The following is a 26,635-nucleotide window of genomic DNA, read 5'->3' on the forward strand; positions in this document are numbered from 1 at the left end:
CTGAGAGGTACTGGGCTACTCAATAGTGAAGACCCTAGTTTCTATCCTGACGGAGTTCATACACTGTAAGGGAGATAGGTAATGAATGAAGAAACAACTAAATTAATTACATATTTACAAACTGTGATGAATACCAGATCAGAACAGTTATCATTGTGATGGTGACAGGACAGGTAAGAACGAGGTGATCCATTAGGGTGGTCAAGGAAGGCCCTGAGGAAGTGGCATTTAAACTGAGACACACACAGGAGGAGGAGTGAGCCAGCCTTGTGGAGACTAAGGGAGGGAATAAAAGGAGCTCAGCACAGCTGAGACCCTGAGAAGAGTCAATATTAATCACGTGTAGAGATGGAGTCAGAGAGGAGGGCAGCCAGCTACAAGGCATGTTGGTAAGGAGTGTGGATTTTACACTCAGTGCAATGGAGGGTCACAGTGTTTCCGGCAGGGGAGCTGAATGACTTGAGTTAGATTTTCAAACTGCAGAGAAAGATTAAAGGAGGCGATGGTGAAAGCAGTGAGACTAGTGAGGAAGATTTTGTACTGGACGGGAGAGTACAGGATGGTGAGTTAGACTAGGTGGAGGTAGAGATGAAGAGTGGATGAAAAGAACTGACTTGCTGATGGATGGAATGTGAGGGACAGTGAGAGCCATGTTTCTGGCTTTAGATAAATGGTGGTGCTATCTAATGTGATAACAAAGACTTGAGGAAGACCAAGCTTGGAGTGGTGGGTGAGAATCTAGTCCAAACAGGACATGTTAAGGGTGACATGCCTGTCAGATTTCAAAAGGCAGATGTCATGTAAGCAGTTAGATATATGAGTATGGGAGAGGAGAGGCCTGGGTTAGAAACAGGAATATAGAGGCACAGTCCATAGATGGTATTTAAAACCATGGCTACGAATGAAGTTACCCAGGGAGCTATTGCAGAGAGAAGGAAAAAGAAAAGTCAAGATCAAGCCCTGAGAACATTTATGAATTGTTTGTGCTGTTCGGTATCACAGGAACACATCGGAAGTGTCAACACCACTCCATTGGCCTGACTTATTAAAAAAGAGTCAGCAAGGACTCTGAGAAGAGCCAGCAGTGGGGTCAGAGGAAAACCAGGACAGTGTGATGCAGAAGTCAGAATAGAAAAATGTCTCAAAGAAGTGGTCAGCTCTTTTTAAAGGTTGCTGAGATGAAAAAAGAACATTGCCAATTAGATTTGGAGAAACGGAGGTCCTTTTTGACCTTGACAAGTGCAGTTTTAAAGGGGTGGTTGAGCAGAAACTAGATTGGGCTAGAAGTATGAGAGGTGAAGACAATCTGGGGGGATCACTCTGAGAAGTTTTGCTGTGATGGGGGACAGGGGAAAAGAGGGTGGTGCTGGGAGGGGAGACGGCAATGATGAAGTTTTATGAAGGTATGTCTGTAAGCTGATACAGAGATGGAAAGGCTGGTGAAGGAGGACAGAGGACAGCCAAAGGAGCAAAGTCTTCAGTAGGAAAGAATTAGGTCTAGAACCCAAATGGAGGAACTGACCTTTACAGGAGGAGGGATTCTCTGCTGGGCCAGGGTCAGGTGGGGAGATAGGTTTGCATCTAGCCTAGCATTTGCACTTAACAAAAGGGAGGATCTGATTGGGCCAGTTTGTCACCGTACACTTCTGCGAATCAGAGGCTAGGGGTGTGCCTCCAAGGCTCCTCACTTTCCTCACTCACCCGACCTGCACATGTCCCTGGCTAAGGTGTCAACACTGCCTATAAGCTCTGGCCAGGGAAATAGCTGATTTGCAGGTAGCACCTATGTAAAAAGAATGCTTTTCTCAAGAGGCATCTGTGGGCATGGCAGGCATTGAACATTTTCTGGATTCTTCAGAATAATTCTGTACCTCAAATCCACTGAATTTTAAGTGCAAAACATAAAGAAAAAATTGATTAGACTACATTGAATAACTTTTGTTCATAAAAAGACAACATCAGGAGACTATAAAGACAAACTACACTGTAGAAGAAGTTATCTGCATTGCATACACCTGACAAAGCCCTCTTTTAAAGAGTACAGGATGTCCCCCCCCCCCAAAAAAAACGTATACACTCTTTAACAGCTGATAGATCAATTCTGAAAATTAAATATATTTTACCAAGCGAAGATCTGACTTTACACAGATGCCATTGTATTAAGGGTAACGTTAGCATCCTGTACCACTGGAAGGTTTTAGGTAGGAGAGGCAGTAAGACTGGCTCAGAGGACAAGGAGGCCAATATAAGAAAACCTGATACAAATTCAATGTGTGTATACAGTTTTGGGACATTCTATATATAAAGAACCCCCCCCCCCCCAAAAAAAATCCAAACAAAACAGACAACCCAATAGAATGATGGGCAAAAGACCGGAACAGGCACTTCACAAAAGGATTATCCAAATGGCCAATAACTATATGAAGACATGCTCAACCTCCTGCCCTGGCTGTTCAGTCCAGGATGCTTTCTCCAGACCAGCTGCAGAACCACCTCTACTTCAAGTCTTTGCTCAAATGTCACCTTCACACTGAAGCCTATGCTGACTACCTAATTCAAAAATTCGCCATCCCTCCACCTCCCACACTCTGGATCCCTTTTAACCTGCTCCACTTCTCCTTTCTTTCACAGTACCTACCGATTTCTAGATACTATATAATTTCTCATTATGTCTATTGCCTATTGCCCCTTCCTTCTTACTAGCTTATAAAGGCAGTGATCTTTGTTTTGGTCACTAAACTGTTTTGTTCACCTAGAACAGTACCTGGAACATAGAAGGCACTTAATAATTATTTGTCAAATGAATGGTCAATTGGATTCATAAGGACATTTGCTTTTTCATGTAACTTCCTTTCTGGTTATAAAATGTATGTTGTAAAAAAACTTAGAACATGGCAAAAACTATAAAGAGTTAAAAGAATCCACCCAGAGATAAATGTATTTAACATTTTAATACACTCTCTTTCTGATCTTTTTTTTTTCTCTCATGAAGATTTAACTTTACACAGTTGCCATCATATTATGGATAACGTTAGTATCCTGTACCACTGGTAGGAGAGTCAGTAAGACTGGGTCAGGACAAGGAGGCCAATATAAGAAAACCTGGTACAAATCTAGATGGGTGGGGAGGAGAGAAACATAAGACAGGACACCATCAGAAGAAAGCTTTTATATCCTTTAAATGAGAAATAATAAGGGTCTGGACAAGGCAGTGATGGAAATGATTCTGATGTAAATATCTGACAAACTATAATAAAAGCCAGGCCCAAGGCATTCAAAATTATTTAAAAATGTATCTAGTCAAGTTTTCTTTTTAAACATTTCTCTTGAAAATTGGCACTATTATAATGTCAGAGAGAAGGGATTGAAATGGTCATTCTTGTTATTGATCAGTTAGAGTAAAAATGATACAACTCCGTGGGCAGTATTTTAGCAATTTGCATCAAGGGCTTTAAAAATATTCATACTATTTAACCTTATAATTCCATTCCTTGGAACAATATATTTTAAAAGTTTCATGTACAAAGATGTCCAAGACAGCATTATAATAACCAAAAGTAGAAACAGAAAGGATCAGTCAATTAAGCATTCTATAATACAATTTTTCTGTGATGATATAAAGCCATTAAAATTTATGTATTAAAAATATTTATAAGAACATGGAGATTGTTTAAGATGTGTTACACGACAAAGCATAATTCAAGACTATTTCAGGTTTGACTGTACCCATTAAAAAGAAAGACACTAGGGAAACATCTTTAATGAGATCTACCAACAAATTAATAGTTGTCTTTCTGTAGTAAGACTTAGATGATTTATCTATCATTCATCCATTCTTTCAAGTAACATTTCTGAATTTCCTCATTTTCCCATGAGCATGTACTTCATTTAGGTTGGAATCTACCACTGTACACAGGTGGACTTGACCTCCAAAAAACAGTTTGAGCACAGTGGCCGTACTCACCAGGGCTGACACCAGCAGGTGGGTCAGAATAACTGCAAGAAGCAGGTACCAGTTTTTCTTCTCACAGCCATCAAAGAATATGATGCCCCAGAACATGTGCAGCAATATGATCACCTGCGTCATGAAAGCTGAAAGACAGCCACCCATTAGTGCTCAGGATTCGAACAGCAGACGCCAAAGCCCACCGAACACCTCACCTGGTCGTGGTACACAGGCTCTTGGGGGTCCTCACCACTGGGGGAGCTTCACTGCCACCTGACAGAAGCAGGACCAGGACACACATTCGCTCAAATGGAACTTGGAAAACAACATTTCTAAACCAGGGGTCAGCTCTGCAGCAGCTTCTCTAGAATGTGAACCTGTTAAAAGTCAACTTGAATCTGGCTTCCTAGCCAGATTGGCTTAGTGGGTAGAGTGTCGGCCAGGCCACTAAAGGGTCCCGGGTTCAATTCCAGTCAAGGGCACATACCTCAGTTGCAGGCTCTATCCCAAGGGGCGTGTGTGGGAAGCAACCAATCAATGTTTCTCTCTCTCTCTCTCTCTCTCTCTCTCTCTCTCTCTCTCTCCCCCTCCTTTCCACTCTCTCTAAAAATCAATGGAAAAATATCCTCAGGTGAGGATTAACAAAAAAAAAAATAAGTTTCTCTGAGGAATGCAATAAAACTATTGTGATATCTAATCAGCTTTTTCTAAATTAGCCTTCCACACTAATTAAGAGACACTTTTCTCAATTAAATGGAATATCTTTATTTATTTATTTGTTTGTTTGTTTTTGTTAATCCTCACCTGAGGATTTTTTCCCATTGATTTTTTTTTTTTTTTTTTTAGGGAGAGTGGGAGAGGTAAATACAGAGAGAAACATCAATGTGAGAGAAACACATCAATTGGTTGCCTCCTGCATGAGCCCTGACCAGGGCCCAGGCAAGGGAAGAGCCTGCAACCCAGGTACATGCCCTTGACCGGAAACAAACCCGGGACTCTGGTCTGTAGGCCAACGCTCTGAACACTGAGCTAAACCAGCTAGGGCAGGAATATCTTTGTTTTAAACAAGTTTTCACTGAAGTGCAATTTCTCCTTGGATTTTTTTTAAAGGCCAAATGGAAGAATAAAAATATTCAACATTGCAATAATTATCTAAAATTCTTCTGAGGCAACTGAAATTGAATCTGATGAGCACATACAGCTTTTCCTGTGGAATATTGTGGGTGTGTGTGTCCTGGATAACATTCTTCATTTTAAAAGGTGAAGTTCCACATATTCTGAAAGTTTTAACATGAAAAAAGAAAAGGCACACAGAGTTCCCTTTTTTGGCCATGTAATAAGACACCATTAACACCTACCAGTCTGGCAAAAATCCAGGTCTGATGCTTCTCTTTCACACTGCTGGTAGGAAAACAATCTAGCATTACCTACTACAGTTAAAAATTTGCGCACTCTTTTTCACTCCAGCAATTCCACAGCTAGATCTGAACTCTGAAGCAGTTAGTTCTTGAATCAATAGATCACTAGCACCTGAGAACTTATTAGAAATCCAACCTCTTGGGCCCTGGTCAGTGTTGCTAAGTGGTTAGAGCATCAGCCTGTGCACTGAAGGGTCTTGGGTTCGATTCCCAGTCAAGGGAATGTACCTGGGTTGAAGGTTGAATCCTAAGCCCTTATTGGGGCGTATTCGGGAGGCAACCAATCAATGTGTCTCACATCAATGTTTCTCTCCCTGCCTCCCCCATCCCTACCAATCTCTCTAAAAATCAATGGCACAATATCCTCTGGTGAGGATTAACAAAACAAACAAACATACAAACAAACAAAAAAGCAATGCAAATTTTTGGGACCCCCACCAAACGTCCAGGATTAGACACAATGAGCCCAGCAATCTGTTTAAATAGCCCTTCAGTTGATTCTGATGCAGTCAAGTTTGAGAACCACTGATCTAGAGAACTCTCATATATTTGCACAAGGATATATATATAAACTATTTACATCAGCACTCTTTGTAGTAACAAAAAATGTCCATCATTACCAGAAAACATAGACTGTAGTACTATATATTCACACATATATAATCTATAATATAAATGATCTCAAGAATATAATGCTGAGTGGAGGGAAAAATATTGTGGAAAAATGACTATTATTTCGCTTATACAAAGTAAAACTCACACAAAACAATATTAAAAAGACCTAACAGTTGTGGTTTGAGAAAAGCAAGTTGTTACATCTAGTGATAGTGTGCCATCCTTTCTGTAAATGATGGTAAATACTTTAACTAAAGTAGAAGGGGGATTTTTTACTCTGAGGACAAGGTTGACTAAACTAAAATGATGTATTTTAACCCCAGTGATGATCTTGGAAAGGGAAGCTGCCCTGAAGATAGATGTCTGGTGAAGTGATGGTGCAGAGTTGATACCACTGAAGACACTCAGGAGTTAAGTTTACTATATCAGAAAAGACAGTGTAGAAACTACACTTGGAAATAGCACCAATGTTCACACTCTAAGGTTTTTCTAAAACCTAGATGTCAATCCAATGGCAAGAGAAACCAATGGCACCATAAATATGTCATCTATTTGTCAGCTTATGTTTGCTCTTCTGTCTATGCGTTACCACGAACATTGAACCAGCCAATCATGCCTCCAAGTCCTGGAGTTCAGCTACTTGGAAAATGCTCTAACTTAGGGAATTTTCAGTCCATTCTCATCCAAAAGAGCATTCTTCTGTGAGTTTCAGACAAAGATCCTCACGATACCCTTAGCTCTGACTTATCTTCCAAATTCTAGGCCCACATTTCTGTTTGCAAGGCCCTTTCCTGCCAAAAAAAAATACCATTTATGGATTGGACCTGTCTCCAAAGTAAAGTCTACATCTATGCCTGTCTGTGCCGGGCACTGATCTAAGCACTGGGGGTATCATGGTGCACAAAACACAGTCTCGCCTAGCCAGTATTCCTCAGTGGTTAAGCATCGACCTATAAACCAGGAGGTACAGTTTGATTCCTGGTCTGGGCACATGCCTGGGTTTCGGGCTCCATCCCCAGAAGGGGTCGTACAGAAAACAGTCAATCGATGATTCTCTCTCATCATTCTATCTCTCTCTCCCTCTCTGAAATCAATAAGAATATATTAAAACAAAACAAAACAAAAACACAGTCTCATGGAACTCTCCCTACCTTTACTGTTTACTATCTTATTAACACAATATCTGACCTCTTGGGCAATTATTAAAACAACATACATTTCTACTTGACTGCTTATTTATTCAGCTAGCACTAGTTTCTGGCTGACTCCCTTGGTCATCATAAGTCTTTACTATTACAATGTGCTATTTAAAATACTGGAATTTTATTGTTTATTCTCCCCATAATTGGTTCAAGGTCCAACAGAAACAGAGACCTGGATATCTAAACTATTCTGCCACATACATACATAACATTTGATACTTCTCTCTAGTAAGTGGAATTAACTCCAACTAGAAATGAAAATTTACAAAGAGTATCTATAGGGTACTATCATTTAATTACAAAATCTTTCTCATTTCATGTTCCTAAATATAAAATTCTAAAGTTCCTTCAGTGAATCTAGCCCTAAAATTTATTTTGTTCTAATATTCTTAAAAGTAAAAAAAAAATTCTCTAAATTAACCATAAGATTATCAAAAATTAGTTTATAATCCAGATTAATGAAAGGGGCTTCCATAATTTGTAATATTTTGAAACATTAATAAAAAGATAAACAATTCTAATATTGTATGTGTGAAACTGTAGCTGTCTAGTTTGATAATGGACTTCCTGTACTGATAATTTTTAAAATCAAATTCTCTTGGTACAAAATATTTCAATCTAACCTATTTCTAAGCAAAATGTTTCAGTGTTATCTTTAAGAGGTTACATTTAGCTGTTTGGTTCTTTCATCACTCCTGAATGTACCCCAAATACTCTAGCACACAGATTCATAAATATCTTCATTTTCCCCTTTCTCTCTCATTCCTGATTTCTACTTCTCTGCCCTTGCAAAGACAATCACCTAAGATAGCAACTAATCCTACTACTGGATCCTGCCAGCACAGAAGTTGCTATCCTCTGGCCTCCCCTGACAACTTCGGAGTATCTCTGACCATGCCAGAAAGAGCCAAGGGCTGCTGCTGGGTGAGGGCGGCCACAGAAAGGATGTGCCTAACAATGGGCTTCAGACTTCTTTTTCCAAACAAGAGTCTGGAGTGTCAAGTTTCGGTGACACTCCTCCATCCCTCTTGGTTACAAAAACTCCCTGGATTCAATCTCTAATGACCTAGCCCAAGTAGAAGTCAGGCCACAAAACTAAATTAAATGAAAATGCCTTTCCTGTAACAGGGACTTAACTTTAAACCTTTGCTTTAACAAATGTAAGAGAATTTTATGACCTACTTTATTGTAATATAGATGTACATATATTATTAGTCAAATAACATTCTCCAAGATTAAAGAGACATTTTAAAAATCATCTCATAATACATAGTCCATAAGAAAGGCATAGTATTGTCTCTTAATACCAACTAGATCATAAAGGAGACATCCTGAAAACAATTTGAATGATTACAGGTGTTTAAGTAGCAGTTAATATTTTATATTATGAACATGCCCCCAAAGTATGTTTATGAGCCAAAAAGACTGCCAAGGATATAATTTTATGTTTAAAATCCCTCTGGCAAATGTTGAAAATAAAGAAATTCTCTCCTCAAATTAGCTCATTAGTGTGGAGTGAGCTAGAAGTTGTTTGATCTAGACGAGTAGATCCCCCAGGGTCTACTTCAAATGATTCCATTTTAGGAGTTTGTTTCATTAAAACAGTCACTGTAGGAATGTTCATTCTCAAACTGAACCCAAATCTGCCTTCTAACTCAGTGATTCTCAGCTAGGATGATTTTGCCCCCAGGGGGCATTTGTCAATGTCTATAGACATTTTTGGTTGCCACAACTGGGGGTGGGGTGCCGCTGACATATAGTAGATAGAACCAGGGGTACTGTTGAACACCCTACAATACACAAGACAGCCCCACAACAAAGTATTATCTGACCCCAAATATCAATAGTGCTAAGAAAGCCTAGGACCTAGGAAAGCTCTTGAAGAATCATGAGTCAACTCTTTCCATAAGTGACACATTTAAAAATACTTGAAACTCTCTATTAGTCAGCTATTGTCACAAAAATGCTACATAATAAACCACATCAAAACTCATTGGCTGGCATCACCAGTGGGAGCATGGGGTCTAAAGTAGTGCTCACTGAAACCTGGGATCTGGCAGCAGACAGTGAGTGTGGGCTCTCAGGATTCTATTACTTTGTATTCATGCTTCATTGATTGACTTCTTGAAATTAACTAGGACTTTCCCATGTTTATCTCAGGTCTGGAATAGTTTCAGCACCATCAGATTTAACTTTTCTTTAAATGCCTGTTCCAAACTAGCCCTCAAACCATCTATTCCTCCTGTCATATGTAAAGCAAAAGCAAGCGCATAAGAACTGGGGTGAGATTTTAATAGAAATTAGAGATAAGATTTGTAGTTGGACTGAATGTGAGCTAGGAGACAAAGGGAAGAGTTGGGAATTACTCCAAAGTTTTTGACCTGAGCAACAGAAAGGATGGAAGTGCATCAACTGAGAGGGCTACTTGTGCTCTGCATACTAGATAGTATATCACAGACTACTAGAGACTACAATAGGCCACGGTTTAGTGAAAGGACTTTCTAGAAGTACAATTTTCCATTCTGTTATTTGAGCAGCTTGAAAAAAGACTATTACATGACAGATGTAATAAAAACATACATCTACACTAATAATAGACAAATATGTAAATTGACCATCTCTCCACAATGCCCACAGCCAATCAGGAGCGACTATGCAAATTAACAAAGATGGCGGGCCTGTGGGCGTCGAGGAGGTATGCAAGCACTGAGTGGCCGGGGGCAGGGGCGGGGCCAGACACCTGCTATGAGGGGGGTGGGGCAGGGGGTGGAGTGAGCTACAGGAGGGCAGCGAGTGAAGGTGGAAGGCAGCTCCAGTCAGAGTGAAGGCAGAAGCCAGAGAGAAGACCCGGGTTCCAGTGCCGGAGGGAAGCTGGTGCCAGCAGCCAGGGGAAGGAAGTCCTATTCTTGCACGAATCTTCATGCATTGGGCCTCTAGTTTAATGATAAAATTGATAACATAGGACAGCATATAGAGTATCCTTGTGTCATAGCCAGTGCAGTTAGCTGTGATCATTTATTATAAGAAACTAGAGGCCCAGTGCATGTAATTTGTGCACTTGGGAGGGAGGGGGGTCCCTCAGCCCAGTCTACACTCTCTCGCAGTCCGGGAGCCCTCAGGGGATGTCTAACTGCCCACTTAGGCCACTCCCCGCCAGTCGGACATCCGTAGTGCTGCTGCAGAGGCGGGAGAGGCTCCAGCCACCACCGCTGCACTCGCCAGCCGTGAGCCCGGCTTCTGGCTAAGTGGCACTTCCCCTGTGGGAGCACACTGACCACCAGGGGGCAGCTCCCCTGGTGGTCAGTATGCATCATAGTGACCGGTTGTTCCACCGTTCAGTCTATTTGCATATTAGCCTTTTATTACATAGGATTAACATTCTAATAAATTCAGAAAAGAGTAAAAATTGCAGATTAATCTCTGTGGCCTATCATTTTCTCCATGTGATTAATAGATGCTGTATTTTTTCTACCACTTTGCAATTGGTAATGTAGTTATTTGAGATAGTCTTGCTTATAAGGAACTTTCATTTAAAAATCTAAATATTTATTATTATTATGTCTCCTTGGGCAAGGGAAATAAAGGGAAAAAACGAGTAGGACCAAATCAAACTAAAAAGCTTTTGCACAACAAAAAGACAACCACCCATTAACAAAATGAAAAGGGAACTCACCAAATGAGAGAACATATTTGTCAATGATATATCTGTTAAGGGGTTAATATCCAAAATTTATGAAGAACTTATAAAACTCAACACCAAGAAGACAAACAACCCAATTAAAATATGGGCAAAGGATCTGCATAGACACTTCTCCAAAGAGGACATACAGGTGGCCAATAGACATATGAAAAAAATGCTTAACATCACTAATCATCAGAAAGATGCAAATTAAAACCACAATGAGGTATCACCTCACACCTGTCAGAATGGCTGTCAACAAATCAACAAACAGTAAGTGCTGGCAAGTATGTAGGGAAAAGGGAACCCTCAGTGCACTGTTGATGGGAATGCAGACTGGTGCAGCCACTGTGGAAATCAGTATGGAGTTTCCTCAAAATATTAAAAACGGAACTGCTTCTTTAAAAAAATATATTTTATTGATTTTTTTACAGAGAGGAAGGGAGAGGATTAGAGAGTTAGAAACATAGATGAGAGAGAAACATCGATCAGCTGCCTCCTGCACACCCCCCAAACTGGGGATGTGCCTGCAACCAAAGTACATGCCCTTGACTGGAATCGAACCCGGGACCCTTCAGTCTGCTCTATCCACTGAGCCAAACCAGTCAGGGTGGAACTGCTTTTTGACCCAACAATCCACTTCTGGAATATATCCAAAGAAACTTGGAACTCTAATTTGAAAGGACATACGCTCCTCTATGTTCACTGCAGCATTATTTACAATAGCCAAGATCTGGAAACAGCCCAAGTGCCCATCAGTAGATAAGTGGATAAAAAAAGCTGTGGTAGAAAGAAGCAAGATGGCGGCGATATAGGCAGACGCGTCCCAGGTCTTGTCCCGGAGCAAACGGAGTAAGCAGCTGAAACTAATAACACCCACCCCGAATTGGCAAATTTACTCAGCTGGTGAGACGGTTTGCAGCCGGGAAGGGCAGACCTCCCCTGGAAAGGTTAAAAACCAGGGATCTGGGCAGGAAAGTTTGCCAGACCTGAGCCCAGAGGGTCGGAGGGAGACCGCATGGCAGACAGCCGCGTCTCTTGGGACAGACACAGACCCTGACCAGGGTAAGGAGTTCCGCGGGTTTGCTGGTGCCAGGAGATTTGAGATTTGGATTTTGTGATTGCAGAGAACTGAGACTAAAGGGGGCATCCTAAGGAACTGATCAGACCATGCAGTGCCCATAAGAGAGGAGCGTTTCCCAGACCATGCAGTGCTGGTAAGAGAGGAGCGTTTCCCAGACCGCAGATCCAAGCAACAGCAGCCCCCTGATCACCGCAGCCTCCTGATCACCACAGCCTCCTGATCACCACACCCTCTGTCTGTGGAACAGCAGCTGTACGTGAAGCCTCCCCCCACCAGCCAGAAGAGCCAACACAGCTGTGAACAACACCCACCAGAGGAGCTGCTGCCAACTGGAAAGCAGCTGCTACCGCAACCGTCTGAGCAGCAACCACAACCCAAGGAGCCCCTGCCACCCAGGGAGCAGCCACTGAACATCTCAACATCTACATATGTCAGCGAGATCAAACATGGGTAGGCAAAGAAACCCCCAAAGGAAAGAAAAGGAGGACTCGCCAGAAAAGCAGCTAAGTGAGACAGAGATATGCAACATGACGGAAAAAGAATTCAGAATAAGGTTCCTAGAGTACATGCACCAGATGTTCAAGAAGCAAGAAGAAACAGATGAAAAACTCAACTACTTATGCAAGAAGCTAGAAGAAACAGATGAAAAAATCAACAACTTAAGTAAGTCCCAAGAAGAAATGAAGAGTGACATAGCTTCAATAAAAAACTCCATTGAAAGTATCAACAGTAGACTGGGAGAAGCGGAGGACCGAATTAGTGAATTAGAAGACAAGGAAGCAAAACACACTCAAACTGTACGGCAAATGGAGAAAAAAATTAAAAGACAGGAGGAGAGCCTAAGGGAGCTTTGGGACAACATGAAACGAAACAACATACGAATAATAGGGGTGCCAGAACAACAGAAAGATGAACATGGATTAGAAAACCTATTCGAAGAAATAATATCAGAAAACTTCCCTGAGGTGGGGAAGAAAAAAGTCACACAAGCCCAGAGAGTCCCAAACAAGGTGAACCCGAAAAGACCCACACCAAGACACATCATAATTACCATGGCAAATGTTCAGGATAAAGAGAGAATCTTACAGGCTGCAAGAGAGAGACGGAAAGTAACATACAAGGGATCTCCCATTAGATTATCAAATGATTTCTCAACAGAAACACATCAGGCCAGAAAAGAATGGACGGAAATCTACAAAGTGATGCAAAGCAAAGGACTGAATCCAAGAATACTCTATCCAGCAAGGCTATCATTCAAAATTGAAGGGGAAATAAGAAGCTTCACAGACAAAAAAGGGCTAAGGGAGTTTATCACCACCAAGCCAGCCATGCAAGAAATGCTAAAGGGACTGGTGTAAAAAGAAGAAATATCAAGCTCAGAAAGAAAACAACCACACACACACACACAAAAAAGAAATGGCTACAAACAAATACCTTTCAATAATAACTTTAAATGTAAATGGACTAAATGCTCCAACCAAAAGACATCGAGTGGCTGAATGGATAAAAAAACATGACCCATACATCTGCTGTCTACAAGAGACCCACCTCATTAGAAGGGACTCACACAGACTGAAAGTGAAGGGATGGAAAAATATCTTTCACGCAAATGGAAAGGAAAAGAAAGCTGGGGTAGCAATACTTATATCTGACAAAATACATCTCAAAGTGAAGGCCATAACCAGAGATAAGGAAGGCCACTTCATAATACTAAAGGGATCAATACAACAAGAAGATATAACCCTGGTAAACATATATGCACCCAATGCAGGAGCACCCACATACATAAGAAAACTTCTGGAAGATATCAGGGGAGAGATCGACAACAATACAATCATAGTAGGGGACTTTAATACACCACTGACATCACTGGATAAATCCGCTAGACAAAAACTCAGCAAAGAAACAGCAATCCTAAATGACTCACTAGATCAGATGGACTTAATTGACATCTTCAGAACACTTCACCCCACAGCTGCGGAATATACATTCCTCTCAGGTGCTCATGGGACATATTCAAAAATAGACCACATATTGGGTCACAAGCAAAGTCTCCACAAATTCAAGAAGATTGAAATCATAAAAAGCTTCTTCGCAGACTACGATGGCATAATGTTAGAAATAAACTACAATAAAAACAACCCAAAATACTCAAACACTTGGAAGCTGAACAGCATGTTATTAAATATTGATTGGGTTACCGATGACATCAAAGAAGAAATTAAAAACATCCTGGACACTAATGACAATGAAAACACAACAATCCAAAACCTCTGGGACACAATGAAAGCAGTCCTGAGAGGAAAGTTTATAGCTCTACAGGCCTATCTCAAAAAACAAGAAAAAATGGTAGTCAATCATCTAACTCTACAACTCAAAGAATTAGAAAGAGAGCAACAAGAAAACCCCAGAGTGAGCAGAAGGAAGGAGATAATAAAGATTAGAGCAGAAATCAATGAAATAGAGACCAAAAAAACAATACAGAAAATCAATGAAACCAAGAGCTGGTTCTTTGAAAGGATAAACAAGATTGACAAACCCCTAGCCAGGCCCACCAAGAAGCAAAGAGAGAGGTCCCAAATAAACCAAATCAGAAATGATAGAGGCGAAATAACAACAGACCCCACAGAAATACAAATGATTGTTAAACAATACTACGGGCAACTCTACTCCAACAAACTAGACAACCTGGAGGAAATGGACAAATTCCTAGAAAAATACAACATTCCAAAACTCAATCAGGAAGAATCTAAAAACCTCAATAGGCCAATAACTATGGAAGAAATTGAAGCAGTCATCAGAAAGCTTCCAGCAAACAAAAGCCCAGGGCCAGACGGCTTCACAGGGGAGTTCTACCAAACATTCAAGGAAGAACTAAAACCTACCCTCCTCAGACTACTACAAAAAATTCAAGAGGAAGGAACGCTTCCAAGCTCATTCTATGAAGCCAGCATCACCCTAATACCAAAACCAGGTAAAGACATCACAATGAAAGAGAATTACAGGCCAATATCCCTCATGAACATAGATGCCAAAATCCTCAACAAAATCTTAGCAAATCGGATCCAGCAGTACATCAGAAGGATCATACACCATGACCAAGTAGGATTTATCCCAGAGATGCAAGGATGGTACAACATCCGTAAATCAATAAATGTGATACATCACATAAACAAATTGAAAGAAAAAAACCACATGGTCATATCAATTGATGCAGAAAAAGCATTCGACAAAATCCAACACCCATTTTTGATAAAAACTCTCAGAAAGGTGGGAATAGAAGGATCATACCTCAACATAATAAAAGCCATATATGACAGGCCCACAGCCAACATCATACTCAATGGACAAAAACTAACACCATTTCCCCTAAGAACAGGAACAAGACAGGGATGCCCACTCTCACCACTCCTGTTCAACATAGTACTGGAAGTATTAGCCATTGCAATTAGGCAAGAAGAAGAAATAAAAGGCATCCACATTGGAAAAGAGGAAGTAAAACTGTCCTTATTTGCAGATGACATGATATTATACATACAAAACCCTAGAGACTCCATCCAAAAGCTACTAGACTTAATACATGAATTTGGCAATGTAGCAGGATACAAAATTAACCCCAAGAAATCTGAGGCATTTCTATACACCAATAGTGAACTTTCAGAAAGGGAGATCAGAAAAACAATCCCATTTACCATCGCACCAAAAAAATTAAGATACCTAGGAATAAACTTAACTAAAGAGGTTAAAGACCTCTACTCAGAAAACTACAGGACGTTGAAAAAAGAGATAGAGGAAGACATAAACAGATGGAAGAACATACCATGTTCTTGGATTGGTAGAATCAACATCATTAAAATGTCCATACTACCCAAAGCAATCTATACATTCAACGCACTTCCCATTAAAATACCAATGGCCTTCTTCAAAGATCTAGAACGAACTCTCCAAAAATTCATCTGGAATAAAAAAAGACCCCGAATAGCTGCAACGATCCTGAGAAAGAACAAAGTAGGTGGGATCTCAATGCCAGATATCAAGCTGTATTACAAAGCCACTGTTCTCAAAACTGCCTGGTACTGGCACAAGAACAGACATATAGATCAGTGGAATAGAATAGAGAGTCCAGAAATTAGCCCGAACCAATATGCTCAATTAATTTTTGACAAAGGAGGCATGAACATACAATGGAGCCAAGATAGTCTCTTCAATAAATGGTGTTGGGAAAATTGGACAGACATATGCAAGAAAATGAAACTAGACCACCAACTTACACCATACACAAGAATAAACTCAAAATGGATAAAGGACTTAAATGTACGACAGGAAACCATAAAAATTCTAGAGGAATACAAAGGCAACAAAATCTCAGACATATGCCAAAACAATTTCTTCACTGATACAGCTCCTAGGGCAGTTGAAACTAAAGAGAAAATGAACAAATGGGACTACATCAAAATAAAAAGCTTCTGCACAGCAAAAGAAACCATCAACAAAACAACAAGAAAACCCACCTCGTGGGAAAACATATTTGCCAACGTCATATCTGATAAGGGCTTAATCTCCAAAATTTATAGGGAACTCATACAACTTAACAAAAAGAAGATAAACAATCCAATCAAAAAATGGGCAAAGGATCTAAATAGACACCTTTCAAAAGAGGACATTCAGAAAGCCAAGAGACATATGAAAACGTGCTCAAAGTCACTAATCATCCGAGAGATGCAAATCAAAACAACAATGAGGTACCATCTCACACCTGTCAGAATGGCCATCATCAACAAATCAACAAACGACAAGTGCTGGAGAGGATGTGGAGAAAAAGGAACACTTGTGCACTGCTGGTGGGAATGCAGACTGGTGCAGCCACTATGGAAGGCAGTATGGAGGTTCCTCAAAAAAGTGGAAATGGAACTCCCATTTGACCCTGTGATCCCACTTCTAGGAATATATCCCAAGAAACCAGAAACACCAATCAGAAAGGATATATGCACCCAGATGTTCATAGCAGCACAATTCACCATAGCTAAGATCTGGAAACAGCCTAAGTGCCCATCAGTAGATGAATGGATTAGAAAACTGTGGTACATCTACACGATGGAATACTATGCTGCTGTTAAAAAGAAGGAACTCCTACCATTTGCAACATCATGGATGGAACTGGAGAGCATTATGCTAAGTGAAACAAGCCAGTCAATGAAGGAAAAATACCACATGATCTCACTCATTCATGGATATTAAAGACCATTACAAACTTTTGAACAATAATAGATAGAGGCAGAGCTGCCTCAAACTGATTGTCAAACTGCAGTGGGAAGGCCAGAGAGAGTTGGGGGGCAGGAGGGAGGGGAGTAAGAGATCAACCGAAGGACTTGTATGCATGCATATAAGCATAACTAATGGACATAAGACACTGGGGGGTAAGGGAGGGTAGGGGTTTGTCAAGGGCGGGGGGGGAAAAAGGACACTTATGTAATACCCTTTGTAATACTTTAAGCGAAAAAAAATAAAAAATAAAAAAATAAAAAAAATAAAAAAGCTGTGGTACATTTACACCATGGAATACTGCTTGGTTGTAAAAAAAAACAAACAAAAAAAAGAAGGAAATCTTACTTTTTGCTATAGCATGGATGGACCTGGAGATTATTATGCTAAGTGAAAAAGCCAGTCAGAGAAAGACAAGTATCATCTGATCTCACTTATATGTGGAATCTATAGAATAATAATAAATAGACAAACAAAATAGAAACAGAGGCATGAGTACATGGAATAGACTGACAGTTGTCAGAGGAAAGGGAGTTGGAGTGGGTGGATGAAAGAAAGTGAAGGGATTTAAAAAACATTATGTAACACACAGACACACACAACAGTGTGGTGATAGCCAGAGGGGAAATGGGTTGGAGGTAGGTGGAGGTGTGCAAAGGGCCGATAAATGGAGATAGAAAGAGACTTTGCTTTGGGTCATGGGCATACGATGCAGGGTGCAGATGATGTTTTGCTGAGTTGTAGATTTAAGACCTATATGGTTTTGTGAACCCATGTCACATCAATAAATTCAATAAGAAATAAAATAAAAATTCAAACATTTAATAAACTGCCACATTGGAGAGCTTATACTTTAAATACTGTGAAAGTGAATAAATGAGAAAACTCACTGGGTTACAACAGCAAGGATTTATTCTCATGCTCACTGGTCTGAAGTTGACTAATGAAGGCTGGGTTCTGCTGGGCAGCTCTCCTGCAGGCTGCTGGGTTTGGCTCCCCACTGCATGCTGGGCTCAGGTCTGCTCTATACATCTTCATTCTGGGGTCCAGGTTACATGGGCATTGACTATGTGAGGCATGTTCTCATGGCACATGACCAGAGCCCCAGAGGGCAGGCCAACCATACCAGTGCTTTTTAAGCCTCCGACTTACATCACATTCACTAATCGGCCAATGCAAGACACATGAGTGAGCTCAAAGTCATGGGGCAGGGAAGTACATTCCGGCTACCATGAGGCCAGGCAAGGATGTGGCTGTATAATTCTATTACAGAGAAATGACAAATTGGAACAAAAATGGAATCTCCCACATTCCTCACACTTTCATTTTTCTTCAAACTCAATATTCCTCCTTCCTTCAATCATACTCCATAAGACACAGCTTCTAGGTCATTCACCGTACTGACAATGTCCTATACCAATTTTAGTTCTTCAGTATTCCTGTTAAATACAATGCTCAGAACTGAACACAAGATTCCATATGTGGTCGGACCATATTGATTTCTCCTACAGAAAGGCATGGTGATCTTTCTGTGCCATGTTGCACCAGCAGCAGCCTCAGACCTCTCATGTTTACCGTATCTCCTGATTGTATCATTTTCTCTTGTGCTTGATTTAATCTGTTGCTGTTTTGTACAAGAACATGCTGTACAGGCTTGTAGCCAAAGAGCAATAGGCTATACTAGGGGTGGGCAAACTTTTTGACTCGAGGGCCACAATGGGTTCTTAAACTGGACCGGAGGGCCGGAACAAAAGCATGGATGGAGTGTTTGTGTGAACTAATATAAATTCAAAGTAAACATCATTACATAAAAGGGTATGGTCTTTTTTTTTTTTTTTTTTAGTTTTTGCCCACGGCTGGGCTATACCATATAGCGTAGGTATGTAGCACACTACACCATCTAGGTTTGTGTAAGTACAACCTGTGACATTCACACAAGGACAAAACTGCCTAGCGACACATTTCTCAGAACCTAGTATCCGTTCTGAGTTCATGACTGTATTCATCAATTAATTCTCTACTAAAATATCATTTCCTCCATAAGCTGTGCCTCGTATGGTGAAGGCCTGGGGAGGGGAGCAAATATGGGCTAGAAGGGATCAACGTGGAAAAAAGGGGACATCTGTAATACTTTCAACAATAAAGACAGCCCTAGCTGGTTTGGCTCAGTGGGTAGAGCACTGGTCTGTGGACTAAAGGGTCCCAGGTTCGATTCCAGCCAAGGGCACATGCCCAGGTTGCAGGCTTGATCCTCAGTGTGGGGCGTGCAGGAGGCAGCCAATCAATGATTCTTTCTCATCATTGATGTTTCTATCTCTCCATCCCTCTCCTTTTCTCTCTGAAATCAATACAAATATTTTTTTTTAATATATTTTTTTATTGATTTTTTACAGAGAGGAAGGGAGAGAGACAGAGAGTTAGAAACATCGATGAGAGAGAAACATCCATCAGCTGCCTCCTGCACATCCCCCACCGGGGATGTGCCCGCAACCAAGGCACATGCCCTTGACCGGAATCGAACCTGGGACCCTTCAGTCCGCAGGCCGACGCTCTATCCACTGAGCCAAACCGGTTTCGGCAATACAAATATTTTAAAAAATAAAGATAAAGTTATAAAATAAATATTTGTGGATCTACCTAAAAACAAAATATTCCACAAGGTGCTGAGGATACTGCAGTGAACAAGACAGACAGTCCTTAGCATCTTAGAGAGAAAGACCTAAACAAATAACTACACAGTTGACCAATTAATACAACTGCAGTAAGTACTACGAAGGAGAAGTACAATAGCATCTGAGCATGGGTCAGGGCTTGTGTTCTGTGTGCTTACAGATCTTCCTCATCATAGTGTCTATCGCACTTTACTATAATTAGCTGTTGTCTTTATTCCCTGCTACCTTTACTGGGCTGTATTTTCATAGCCTGGTATGACTCCTATTGAATAAAAGTGCTTAATAATTATTTTTGAAATGATCAAATGGGCTTGTTCAGAATACGACATTAATGAGCCAGGATAATACTTGAGCTTGGAACTCAAATTCCCATCCTTTTGCCTCTATATGGCATTACCAAGTTAATGCTAGCCTACTACACAATTACAAATAAAAAGGAACTTACACATATATATGTTATTTATAAACTATACCTACCTGTAACTTGAAAACCTATGTACATATAGCTATCATATAATCTATATCTTACACTAACATAGGTATACTAATTAATGGCCCCCATATTCCTTATTTGTAATGGAATACGTTAAACAACATATAAACTTATAGATCTAACTGAAAAATTCAAAATGAGCTCATGCTAAATAAATGGTAACAATGACAATCATAAATAACAAACGCAACTATATACAAATTAGGAGTTATTTTAAAATACGATAAAAGGCAATTTCTTAAATGTTTATGCTACAAAGAACAATGTTATACTAATAAGAAACTCTTGGACATGATAAAGTAACAGCTGCTCTTTCACTCTACAGGTCCATATTCACAGCAGGTCAGCCTGCCATCCTAACTTAGACATTAAAATATTTTATTATCTTTTTAAATATATATCTTTATTGATTTCAGACAGGGAGAGAGAGATAGAAACATCAATGATGAGAGAGAATCATTGATCGGCTGCCTCCTGCACGCCCCACACTGGGGATCGAACCTGCAACTCATGTATGTGTCCTGACCAAGAATCGAACCGTGACCTCCAAGTTCATATGTCGACACTCAACCACTGGGCCATGCCAGCTGGACAAATATTTTCTTTTCTTTAAAATTTTCTGTGAATTTATAGAAATTACAAATACAATCCTCAAATTGCTAGCATATGTTTCTTTTACCTTCTCCCAAAAGAATTACTGAAAGCTAGTCCTAGGAAAATGGCCTAGCTCACTAAAGTGAATTAGCACCCTCTAGTGAAAAAAGGTGGCAGAAAAGTAAGTTCCCTTACAGTGGTTCTCAACCTTCTGGCCCTTTAAATACAGTTCCTCATGTTGTGACCCAACCATAAAATTATTTTCGTTGCTACTTCATAACTGTAATGTTGCTACTGTTATAAATCGTAATGTAAATATCTAATATGCAGGATGGTCTTAGGCGACCCCTGTGAAAGGGTCGTCCGACCGCCAAAGGGGTTGCAACCCACAGGTTGAGAACCGCTGCCTTAGGAGAACACTATTTCATATCCAAAGGTTGCTGATGTAGCAGGATAATAGGACAATTTTTTAAAAATATATATTTTATTGATTTTTTACAGAGAGGAAGGGAGAGGGATAGAGAGTTAGAAACATCAATGAGAGAGAAACATCGATCAGCTGCCTCCTGCACACCTCCTACTGGGGATGTGCCCACAACCAAGGTACATGCCCTTGGCCAGAATCGAACCTGGGACCTTTCAGTCCACAGACCAACGCTCTATCCACTGAGCCAAACCAGTTAGGGCTAACAGGACAATTTAAGAAAATATAGAAAACTGTTGCAGCAGTAACACAATCTCCTGATTATGTTTTGTTTTTTTTATATTAGAATCTAACATACTTTAGCTATTAATATTACATTTACTCTAAGAAACTGACACACAGTACTATAATCATTAAAAAATATTCTAATTATGGAATGTTTTTAAAAAGATAATTTGCTATGTTGGAAGCACCACTAAATAAGTATGGCCCATTAACCCACTTTCCCATCCTCATCACATAGCCAGATGCAAAGGGCCTTGACTTTATCCTGCAGACCTTGGGAAACCATGACACATTTTTATATAGTTTGGTGGCTGCATACAGGATGGATTCACATGGAAAGTGGAGGTTGGTGATAGTAATCAAGGCAGGAGATGCCCAGGCCTGAATCAAAATGGTGAACAAGTGTCCAGTGGGTTTGGGGTCACTACAACATGCAGAATGTCTCTAAACTTCTGCAGCAATATTTTTTTAAAATTCGGTCATACCTCTGTATATCTTTTCTATTATTAAGCTGTACTGAAAAGCTTAATCATTTTTTAGTCTTGTTCTTCTTATAAAGGGTAACTTCCTTGAGGATAGAAATTACCTCAGTGTAGACAATAATGATTTAATTTGAAAAATGTGTGAAATGTTATTTCAATGATATAACTTGTGCGGGTAAAAAAAACCCATATGGTGAGTTTTTTAAAAAGTACTTTTAAAAGATTCTTTTAAGGAAAAGCTTATGTTAATTATGTACATCACCAACTCTCAAATGTGATCACTACATCATGATGACAATTTTTATCTTGTGGATAAGAAAGCTCTTTGAAATGAGTTGGTCCTTTTATACTGCATCTTTGAGTTTAAAAAGTCAACTCATCTATTATCATTTTTCCTCTCAATTTCTTTTTAAAAAATATAGTATGATTTATTTTTAAATGTTCAAAGGCAAGAAAACGAAACATTAATTTTCTTTCAGACACATACATGAAGGTAAAACTTTCAAAACAAAACATGTATATGTGTTAGAAACCTGACTTTCAAACCTAAATAAACTAGGAAATTAATAACAGAACCAGGTTACCTGCGAGGACGGAGTGATGAGGAACAAGGGACACTAAGTCCCTGATAATGATCTAGTTCTAGCCTGCCTCAGGCTTTCACCACCCTATGCCTATGTCCATGGGTTATGCATGTATGCATACAAGTTCTTTGTGTGATCTCTTCCTCTCAAAGTTTTTATTTTCCTATCCTTTACTTTGTGGTGCCTATTAGAAAATATAACATAAATTTCTATTCACTTGAATTCCTAAGCCAGGGAACTCCAACAGGATGATCAATTTGATCAGAAGCTTATACGTTCACAGCTACCAGGCACATACCTGAATTTAGGAAGAAGTAGGGAGAGTCTCCATGAATGCCCACTGTGCCTGGCCCCAGGGAGTCAGACAGGGTGTTCACAAAGGAAAATACTCCACTCATGATTCCAAAGCCCAGGCCAGAAACTAAAGAGGCAGAAAAAAAAAAAACACTGTTAAACCCTTTCATGCTATGATTTGTCTTCAAATTTCCAAGGACTGGGCAATACTATTTTGTGGAAGGGGAAAAGGTGCACATGCTATGGGGGAAACAGTGGAAAGCCGGCTCAGAAGGGGCAGGTGCTTGGTTAAATGATGAATCAAGTGAGAAGAGGAAAGGGAATGACTAGTGGGATGTAGCAGAGAAATGAAAAAGATCTAGACAGAAGCAATAGGTGAAGTAGGGAAGGATACGATGCTGAAGCTCTGGCTTTAGTTATAACAGAGTCCAAGTGTGACAGCTTAGAACTAGGAACTGTACTTGAAGTGTGACTGCAGTGTAAGAAGTGATCCCTGGGCCAAACTGGCTGATTCAACTTACAGACCTAGATCCAATTTTAAAAACGTAATTCCAGCCCTAACCGGTTTGCTGAGTGGATAGAGCGTCAGCCTGCGGACTGAAGGGTCCCAGGTTCGATTCCGGTCAAGGGCATGTACCTTGGTTTCGGGCACATCCGCAGTAGTGGGTGTGCAGGAGGCAGCTGATTGATGTTTCTCTCCCATCGATGTTTCTAACTCTCTATCCCTCTCCCTTCTTCTCTGTAAAAAATCAATAAAATATTTTAAAAAAAACAACAACAACAAAAAAAACGTAATTCCAGCCCTGGCTAGTGTGGCTCAGAGGTTAGAACATCGACCGGAGCACCAAAGGCCGCACATTCAATTCCTAGTCAAGGGCATGTATCTGGGTTGCCATTTGCTCCCTGCCCCAATCAGGATGTGTGCAGGAGGCACAGTCGATGTGTCTCTCTCACATTGATGTTTCTCTCGCTCTCTCTCTCTCCCTCCCTCCCTCCCTCCCTCACCTTCACTCTCTCTGAAAAGCAATGGAAAAAAATATCCTCGGAGAGAAACCAAGATGGCAGCATAGGTAAACACCGGAGATTGCTGCCTCGCACAACCCCTTCAAAAATACAACTAAAAGAGGGAACGGACATCATCCAGAACCACAGGAACGCTGGCTGAGTGGACATTCTACAACTAGAAGGAAAGAGAAAAGCATACTGAGACTCAGAGGAGGCGCAGTACGGACGTAAATTACTAAGGTGCGGAGTGCATGCGGAGCGGGCTGGCGGCTGAGGGCGCCGTAGTCGTTTTCAACCGGGAGGGAGTCTCAGGCTCTGAGCTCCAGTTCCGGGCGAGTCTCTAGGGACCCAGACTCATACGGGAGAAGCGGGACTGTCTGGCATCGGTCGGAACCCAAGGGCAGCTTTCTCTCCGAGGGGCTTGCAGCGATTACCCGGACACTGAGAAGCAGAGCCTCTGAGGGCAAGACTGAGAGCAGCCATAACTGCTAGCCCTGCCCTGTTGATCCCGTGGGACCCGCCCCGCCCAAGCCCTGCAGGGAGGCTTTTGCTGGATAGCCGCAGGCAAAGCCTAGATTAGCACCTCCCTAGAGATCCAGGAGCCAGGAAGCCCAGAGGTCAGAGTGGGACCATCCAGTTTGCAGCTCCCTGGAAACATAAAGGACACACTCAGGGGGCAGACTCAGTGAGCACCAAAGCCCCATTGAAGCAAGTCTTGCCCCAGAGGGGTGTCTCCAGCACAGAAGTTCTCCCACTGCAGACACAGCTGATTCTCACAGCCAATTGGCCTGGAGGTCAATTCCTCCCAGTGTTAACTACAACAATCAAGGCTTAATTACAACAAGACTGTGCACAAAGCCCACAAGGGGGCGCGCCAAAAGTGTCTACCTCAGGTAATTGGGACACTTAGCACAGAAAGGCACTCTATCAACACAGTGAAGCATAAAAAATGCCGAGACAAAGAAACAGGACACAAACAACAGAAATGGAGGAAAGCAAACTGCTGGATATAGAGTTCAAAACCACACTTTTAAGGTCTTTAAAGAACTGTCTAGAAGCCGCTGATAAATTTAATAAGGCCCTCGAAAAGACTGGTGAGACCGCCGATAAATGTAGTGAGATCTTCAAGAAGACTGGTGAGACCGCCGATAAATGTAGTGAGATCTTTAAGAAATCTAGTGAAACCCTCGATGTTGTGATAAAGAACCAACTAGAAATAAAGAATATTATACAGACTCCCAACAGCAGACCAGAGGATCGCAAGAATCAAGTCAAAGATTTGAAATACGAAGAAGCAAAAAACACCCAACCGGAAAAGCAAAATGAAAAAGAATCCAAAAATACGAAGATAGTGTAAGGAGCCTCTGGGACAGCTTCAAGCGTACCAACATCCGATTTATAGGGGTGCCAGAAGAAGAGAGAGAGCAAGATATTGAAAAACTATTTGAAGAAATAATGACAGAAAACTTCCCCCACCTGGTGAAAGAAATAGGCTTACAAGTCCAGGAAGCACAGAGAACCCCAAACAAAAGGAATCCAAAGAGGACCACACCAAGACACATCATAATTAAAATGCCAAGAGAAAAAGACAAAGAGAGAATCCTAAAAGCAGCAAGAGAAAGAAAATCAGTTACCTACAAGGGAGTACCCATACGAATGTCAGCTGATTTCTCAACAGAAACTATACAGGCCAGAAGGGAGTGGCAAGAAATATTCAAAGTGATGAATACCAAGAACCTCCAACCAAGACTACTTTATCCAGCAAAGCTATCATTCAGAAGTGAAGGCCAGATAAAGAGCTTCACAGATAAGAAAAAGCTAAAGGAGTTCATCACCACCAAACCAGTATTATATGAAATGCTGAAAGGTATCCTTTAAGAAGAGGAAGAAGAAGAAAAAGGTAAAGATACAAATTATGAACAACAAATACACATCTATCAACAAGTGAATCTAAAAATCAAGTGAATAAATAATCTGATGAACAGTATGAACTGGTGATTGTAATAGAATCAGCAACATAGAAAGGGAATGGACTGACTATTCTTGGGGGGGAAAGGGGTGTGGGGGGGTGCGGGAAGAGATTGGACAATAATCATGCACCTATGGATGAGGACAGTGGGTGGGGAGTGAGGGCGGAGGGTGGGGTGGGAACTGGGTGGAGGGGAGTTATGGTGAGAAAAAAGAGGAACCAATGTAATAATCTGAACAATAAAGATTTAATTTAAAAAAAAATCCTCATGTGAGGATTAACAACCCCTCACCCCCCAAAAAGAACACACACAACATAATTCTAAAAAATATGCAGAAGTATTAACTATAGCAATATAATGAGCTATTAACTATAGCAATATAATGAGGTATTAACTAGAGCAATATAATGAGTCCTCCTAGTCCAGCCAAAGTCATGGTAACCACCCCGAGAAGGTAACAGTAATCTCACTTAGAAATTGTTAGTTAACTAGAGTCTCAAAAACTTAACTTTCAAACCTGGCTAATATTTAATGGACACACAGATAAACGTCACCTGCAATCATTTCCCCCTTTACATAAGGGCCCTGAAAAGCTAGAAAAATAAACAATATACACCAAGAGACCA

The 26,635-nt window shown here is 40.7% G+C and overlaps 1 protein-coding gene across 2 annotated transcripts in view; it reads right to left on the minus strand.

Annotated features, from left to right (window-relative positions):
• APH1B (aph-1 homolog B, gamma-secretase subunit) overlaps positions 1 to 26,635 on the minus strand; it is a 38,326-nt gene that overhangs the window by 3,985 nt on the left and 7,706 nt on the right. For both annotated transcript variants that reach the window (XM_070421409.1, XM_070421404.1), the window contains 2 exons: positions 23,039 to 23,161; positions 3,965 to 4,092 (listed from right to left, as the gene is read on the minus strand). In XM_070421409.1, coding sequence (XP_070277510.1) covers positions 3,965 to 4,092; positions 23,039 to 23,161 — 251 coding nt within the window. The remainder of the gene's footprint in view (positions 1 to 3,964; positions 4,093 to 23,038; positions 23,162 to 26,635) is intronic.

This window comes from Myotis yumanensis, unplaced genomic scaffold, assembly GCF_028538775.1.
Source record: "Myotis yumanensis isolate MYYU_CA2020_CCGP unplaced genomic scaffold, mMyoYum1.0.hap1 SCAF_1, whole genome shotgun sequence".
Lineage (NCBI taxonomy): Eukaryota > Metazoa > Chordata > Mammalia > Chiroptera > Vespertilionidae > Myotis > Myotis yumanensis.